The following is a 7,500-nucleotide window of genomic DNA, read 5'->3' as shown; positions in this document are numbered from 1 at the left end:
CGAAAATTTTTGAATTGACAATCCAGGCCAGGCTTCTTCAGAAGTGGTAATACCAAGGCTTCCTTCCATGCTTTTGGGAATTCACCAGATTGTAAAGAGGTGTTAATTAGCATAGTGAGAACAGGAAGCAGAACATCACATTGATTAACCAGCCAAGATGGCATAGGATCCAATAAACATGACCTTAGCGAGGACCGCTGCATTATCGACTTCATATCATTCTCTGTAAGTTTATCAAATTCACGTATATATTGAACCGTAGGAGCCACATGAGGCATCGATGTCTCATGTTCACAGCTAGAATGAATATTATCCAATCGATTCCTTATATCCAAAACTTTCTGTACAAAGAATTTTCCTATATCCTCTGCGAATTGTTTCTCATCAATATCAGGTGGTATGGCGTTGCAAGGTTTACAATTAAGTAGACTCTTACTAGCCTTAAATAATTTCCGTTGATCGCAACTATTTTCTTCAATAAAATTAGTATAGAATTCCTTACGTGCTTTGTTCATCAATGATACTACAGTGTTTCTTTTTACTTTAAAGATGGTGAGATCAACAGCATTTTTCGTCTTTCGTCATTTCTTCTCTGCTCTTCTTCTTTCCCGTTTAGCTTCCCTTATTTCTTCATTAAACCACGGAACACGAGGTCTTACCACAACTGTCTTGGTCAACAATGGTGCGGGTTTGTCTAATGTAGCTTTCAAAGTTTCATCATAACAAGAAACTAGCTCATCAAGAGATTTCATATGGTTTGTAGATTAGTTAGATTTAGCCAAGTCAGACTGAAAATCCTGAATATTAATAACTTTATACTTTCTATACAAAACAGCCTTGACAGAAAGAGAAGGTTTTACGCTATTCAACTTAAAAAGAACACCCCATGGCCTGAGATGTAACTATCTACACGAGGAGAGTCTCGAACTACATCATCTGATAGTCGAGTTATGACTAAGTCCAATGTGTGCCCAAAGATATGCATTGGTTCTTCAACATGCTGTTTGAGTCCCAAAGACTCAATCATATCCATTAGTTTAGTATCAAGTGATTAACTAATCCTGGAACAGATGCTTACAAAACAAGGCACAAATGTAAGGACTTGGACAGTATCTTAATACTACTGAAATCTCATGGTACTTTAACTATAATTGGCATGATATCTTGTGTCTGACTGCTACTGAGGTATCAATGATTGAATTGTTTTCAATAAGGCATATAATCGAAGAACAGAAAATAACATATCGACGTATCACAGTCCAAGTAAGTTTTTCACGTTTTGGACATCGTTTCTGAAATAACAAAACAAGGAAGAAAGAAACAAGTAGTGGGTTAAATGGAAATAACGAATTTCGTTCTGATTGACAAGTAAATAATATAACAATTATCTTAATTCATTCATTTAAGTGTTTGTGCTAAAGTTAATAGCAACAATTCCAATTCACTGTTACTCTGACATGTAGACTTGAAGACCTCAATAACTCACTTCACTTGACATAAGCAATCGACAATCACCGATCAGTTTCACAGTCACTCCATCATAACACGGGCTCAAACAGCTAGCTATCTGCAGGAAGCTGAAGTAGCTGACTCGGTGAATGCAGACATTATTTAATTCAGGTATTAGCCAAAGCAGTTCGAGTAAAAATATCCACTCTGGCAACCGTTTTTAAAGCCATTTCTCTGTGAAGAACGTACCTGCTCCTTTCAACAACTTCCTGATTAAAAACATGTACAAAGTACAGCGATTCAGTCATTAAAGTTATATTTAAATAGTACTTACCATTCTTTTCGTGTTCGAGCTGCCCAAATTGAAAGGTGACATCATCGCCAATTAGCACAAATGGCGCCCAGTATTTTATGGCCGAATAATTCTTTGTCTCCTGAAGAGATTTCATGGCATGGTGAAGAGCTGCACTTGCACTTTTTCTATCTGCCAAGTGTTGGTAGAAACTCTCCATGAACATCCAGGTCGCTTCGTCGTCGATTGCCCAGAGTGACACCAGAACAGACCGGGCACCAGCACACAGGAAAGCCCTGGCTATTCCCACAATACCCTCAGATTTTACCTCTCCCTGGCCACTATGACAGCAACTCAGCACAACCAGTCTTGCCTGAAGACGAACTGCGTGAACATCGCTCAACGATAGCATGTAATCTTCTTCTTTGGGGATCTGGGATGTGCGTTCGCGATTTGGAGCCAAAGCAATTTCTCCAAATTCGTCATCTCCATGTGCAGCAATGTGGATTAAAGCAACCGACTTCATTCTTTTCAGCACCTCAGCTTTGGTTGCATTTTTTCCTGTAAGAGGCACGGTCTGCAGAAGTTCTCCAATTATATCCACCTCTTTTTTTGCACACGGCAGCTGTCCATACATGGGTTCACCAGTGCCGTAAGTGACTTCGCTCAAGCACGGATCGCCTACAAGCAGCGCTTCATTCTTACTTTGGAAGTCGTCAGGTGCCATAGTGATCAATTTTAAAGAAGTAAGCGAGGGAATTGCACGGATCCTGACAGAGTCACTCATTGCAGAAAAAGGAGCCAGGCAAAAGTGTCCATCAGGAACAAACACTAAGTCATCACCCTGGATCATGTCTGCTATGGGACTGACTAAGACATCATACAAGGGCTGCAAAGAGTGCACAGAGAAGCTCAACGACTGAAAGGTTTCTTTAACACCTTCCCTACTGCTCGAGAAGTCGCTGCCTTGTCTTTCAAGTGAACGATTCTCACATCGCAAAACGGCCCCTGCATTGATCTGTTCAAAAGTACTTTTCATCAGAGACTTGGCAGTTCCATTTTCGATTTTCGTTTGTCTAAAATTTATCCCGATATCATCTCTTAGCAACCAGAAGCTGATCGTGTTTCCTTCAAGTGCTGTGAAAACAGTTTGTGAAGGTAGATCTTTCATAACCAAAGAGATAGTTACCTTCATTGTAAGTTTCTCATCAACGCTGTATTTCATCTTTAAAATGTCTGCCAAAGCCTGTGCTCGTCCTTGCTCAGCAGCATACAAAGCTTCATCAACCTCTCCATTCTTCAAGAGTGCTGTCCACAGAGCGGTGTACACAAACCCCTTTGTGTCATGAAAGCTTATTTTCCATGAATCCTCTGACAGAAGAAGACGCCTAACTTCATCAAAATAATAAATGCTTAGACGATAGTAATTAAGAGCTTTGCTCAAGGAGCCAAAAAATTCATGAACAAGACCAATATGATAGCATGCGATTGCCAGCCCTATTGGGTCATCCGTTTCCTTGCAAATACTAAGATGTTGATGGTGGTACTCTATGGCTTGCTTGAAATTACCAAGACTTTTATAAGCGTTGCCGAGATTGCAATAAGCTCTTCCTTCTCCAGCCCTGTCCCCTATTACTTTTGCAATACTAAGATGTCGATTGTGGTACTCTATGGCTTGCTTGAAATTACTAAGACTTTGATCAGCGTTGCCGAGATTGCCATAGGCTGTTCCTTCTCCGGCCCTGTCCCCTACCTCTTTTGCAATACTAAGATGTTGATTGTGGTACTCTATGGCTTGCTTGAAATTACCAAGATTTTGATAAGTGTTGCCGAGATTGCCATAGGCTGCTCCTTCTCCAGCCCTGTCCCCTACTTCTTTTGCAATACTAAGATGTTGATGGTGGTACTCTATGGCTTGCTTGAAATTACCAAGACTTTGATAAGCGTTGCCGAGATTGCCATAGGCTGTTCCTTCTCCGGCCCTGTCCCCTACCACTTTTGCAATACTAAGATGTTGATGGTGGTACTCTATGGCTTGCTTGAAATTACCAAGACTTTGATAAGCGTTGCCGAGATTGCCATAGGCTGCTCCTTCTCCGGCCCTGTCCCCTACCTCTTTTGCAATACTAAGATGTTGATGGTTGTACTCTATGGCTTGCTTGAACTTACCAAGATTTTGATAAACGTTGCCGAGATTGCAATAAGCTTTTCCTTCTCCGGCCCTGTCCCCAACCTCTTTTGTAATGCTAAGATGTTGATGGTGGTACTCTATGGCTTGCTTGAAATTACCAAGACTTTTATAAGCGTTGCCGAGATTGCAATAAGCTTTTCCTTCTCCGGCCCTGTCCCCTACCTCTTTTGCAATACCAAGATGTTGATTGTGGTACTCTATGGCTTGCTTGAAATTACCAAGACTTTTATAAGCGTTGCCGAGATTGCAATAAGCTCTTCCTTCTCCGGCCCTGTCCCCTACCTCTTTCGCAATACTAAAATGTTGATGGTGGTACTCTATGGCTTGCTTGAAGTTACCAAGACAGTCATAAGCATTGCCGAGATTGCAATAAGCTTTTCCTTCACCGGCCCTGTTCCCTACCTCTTTTGCAATACTAAGATGTTGATGGTGGTACTCTACGGCTTGCTTGAAATTACCAAGACTTTTATAAGCATTGCCGAGATTGCAATAAGCTTTTTCTTCTCCGGCCCTGTCCCCTACCTCTTTTGCAATACTAAGATGTTGATTGTGGTACTCTATAGCTTGCTTGAAATTACTAAGACTTTGATAAGCGTTGCCGAGATTGCCATAGGCTGCTCCTTCTCCAGCCATGTCCCCTACAGCTTTTGCAATACTAAGACGTTGATGGTAGTACTCTATGGCTTGCTTGAAATTACCAACTCTTTGATAAGAATTGCCGAGATTGCCATAAGCTCTTCCTTCTCCTGCCCTGTCCACTACCTCTTTTGCAATACTAAGATGTCGATGGTGGTACTCTATGGCTTGCTTGAAATTACCAACTCTTTGATAAGCATTGCCGAGATTGCCATAGGCTGCACCTTCTCCGGCCCTGAAACCCACTTCCTTAAAAATGGCTAATGCTTCTGTGTAATTTGTTATGGCCTGATAAAAGTCAGCTGTGCCCTGATAGTATCTACCAAGATCGAAATAAGCCAAACCCTCTCCTTGTCTGTCTCCCTCCTTTCTTGCAACGCTAAGCTCTTGCATATGCCGCTCCAAAAGGTCCAACTTTTTATCCACCATTGTTGATAATCAAAACCAGGAAGTTTTTCTCAGAAATCTGGGGTGCACCTAGAGGGTAAATGAACGAAAACACAATAGGTTCAATGCTCTGAGTACAGGATGCTAAACTGGACATTGAAACTATTGTGTTTTCGTATTTCTCGGCGTTGTTTTAAAAAGTAGGTACGCAATGCGTACATGTGGGTAGCCACTTAGACACCGTACTGCCAATGGAGTCTTAAGTATGCTGTTCGTTTTCATTTGGGTTCTAACCATTTACTATACTAGCTCTCTACGAACTTCATTGGCTTCTCATTGCCTATCAAATCAGGTTAAAGATCTGGGTACAACAATTTGCCCAAGGCATCGTGATCCGATTTGGAGAGGTAATAAAAATTGCGCCTGCCCACATGAATGGGCATCACACATGGCAGTGAAAGGGGAGTGCGGATTAACCCTTAACACTGGCTAAAACCAAACTGGAATGCAAAATTACAAACTGGAATGTTTGATTCAGTACAGTTTTAACCAATAGGAATCAAATATCAAGTGGTGGCTTATTAGTACTGAATCAGTCGACTGTTTCATACCCACCCCGCCAATCGTAATTCTTGTGATGACAAGTTGTCTGGCTCAAATTAAACCACAACTAAAGCAGTTTCGCCCGAGCCAATGAAAAGCAACCATGTTCCAGGGTTCTCCAAATTTACCGCTTGTAAGAGCACTTATTACCGCCTGCAAACGCTCAGAAGTCGCTTATCCGTTGCAGAACGTCCAACACTAACCAAATGCTTTACCGGTTTGAAAAGGTCCCTTACCAGTTATGCTGAAAACTAGGGAGAACCCTGTGTTCGTGCCAATTTTTTTACACATTATTTATTCTTTAATTTCTTTATGAACATAAAGCAATCTTTGACTCACCGTCAATATTGAAACTGTTCATGACCTTCAAGCAGACAATTTTCATACCGACTGCTAAATCACTGTTTAATTTATGGCAGCAAAAATGACTTGCAATACGGACTTGTTCCTTACCAGCCAAAACGCAGTCAAGGCATGCTATTTTTTGAGAAATCCGCATTACTTATAATTTTTACACACGTGCACAGATAATTGAAGGAAAAACAGCAATTCCATGTACTTACTTCGCCCGTTGTGTATGAATGTTGGCACTTGCAGGCAGATTTGGATTTGATCCCAATCAAACAAACACTTATTAAGCCCTTAATGTACGAGATCTTGCGATGAATTGCACGCCCCTTAGAACCTTTGTAATGAGAAACATCGACTGCTTTTCTTGCTGTGTCTTAGCGCTCAAATAAATCTAATTAGAGATCATATATCGGCAATTCAATCCATAGCTGTTGCCCAGTCGAAATCAATTTTTTTTACATTCTGTAAATAATTATTTGCCTTGGAAGCCTTGCTTTAGTGGGGAACTAGAAAGGAAAAATAAAAGAACAAGGAGAAAGAAAGCTTCGAATCATTCTCTGGTAAATTCAATTATTGCGATCACGAATTGAATTACATTGTAGACACATGCCCGTGAAATTTGCGGTGGTGTTGGTGTCATTTAAATTGGCGTGACGGATTTTTCGCCATTGCTTATTCACTGATGTTGTCTGCCTTAGTTCCAAAATCATATGAGCCATGATGCACATATATCTCTTTGCATATAGGTCCATATACCATAAAGTTGTCTCACTGATAACTGTGTCAAGTCTCGTGGACTTGTTCAGTTGACTGATTTTGTACGCAAAAAGCTTGATTGCCCAGAGAGCCTTTCATCTGATTCAGTCACACAACCCGACTTATTCTGTTAACCCGGAGAACAGCAAAAGTTACTGCGAGTGCGAGGAAAATCGTAGGGATAGTCTTCCACTATTATCCGGTGCTATTCATGTCAATAACTGATTCAGTTGTAAATTAATGGTAACCGGCTGATTCAGTTGGATCCTCTAACTCGAGAGTAGAGAAACATCGAAAAGCGAAAAGGTGTCCATTGCCAGCTTGTCCGATTTGCTGAGGCCATTGTTCTATAAAACCTTATTAACAGAAATTTCTTTTTCACCTTGTCGCTCTCGTTCCCTACTAAAGTGAATCAGTTGACTGATTTCATACAGTTAGTTACGGTAACTGAGACGCCAATTTATACCCAGAGAGCCTTCCAACTGATTCAGCCACCCGGCTGGACTTATTCAGTTGAGAGCAGCAAAAGTTACTGTGAGGCAAATCGTAGAGATTTTCCTCTGCTGTTATCCGTCACTGAGTGATCATGTCACTGACTGATTCAGTCGAAAATGGAAACTGATTTAGTTAGGTCTTCTAATTGAAACTCGAGCTCAGAAAAATTAAAAAGATCTCCAGTTGTCACTTCGCGGTCAGCTATGTTGCATTTAAGCGTTGTTGAATGAGACCTTGCCAACCGAGATTTTCTTTAATTAATTAATTGATTATTATTGAATCCGTACACAGTTTACAAGCTTCACACATATGCATTGTAATTTATTTCCTACTGCTCGTA

General features: G+C 40.9%; 1 protein-coding gene across 2 annotated transcripts in view; it reads right to left on the bottom strand.

Annotated features, from left to right (window-relative positions):
- Nucleotides 1-7,500, bottom strand: part of LOC138023425 (tetratricopeptide repeat protein 28-like) — a 34,148-nt gene that overhangs the window by 2,486 nt on the left and 24,162 nt on the right. For both annotated transcript variants that reach the window (XM_068870434.1, XM_068870429.1), the window contains 2 exons: nt 1,784-5,045; nt 1-1,292 (listed from right to left, as the gene is read on the bottom strand). The exon at nt 1-1,292 is cut by the window's left edge and continues 2,486 nt beyond it. In XM_068870434.1, the coding sequence (XP_068726535.1) occupies nt 1,273-1,292; nt 1,784-4,997 (3,234 nt within the window). In that variant the 5' untranslated portion in view covers nt 4,998-5,045 and the 3' untranslated portion in view covers nt 1-1,272. The remainder of the gene's footprint in view (nt 1,293-1,783; nt 5,046-7,500) is intronic.

This window comes from Montipora capricornis, chromosome 2, assembly GCF_036669925.1.
Source record: "Montipora capricornis isolate CH-2021 chromosome 2, ASM3666992v2, whole genome shotgun sequence".
NCBI lineage: Eukaryota > Metazoa > Cnidaria > Anthozoa > Scleractinia > Acroporidae > Montipora > Montipora capricornis.
Note: the sequence above shows the minus strand (reverse complement) of the source record. Positions and strands in the feature narration are given on the sequence as shown.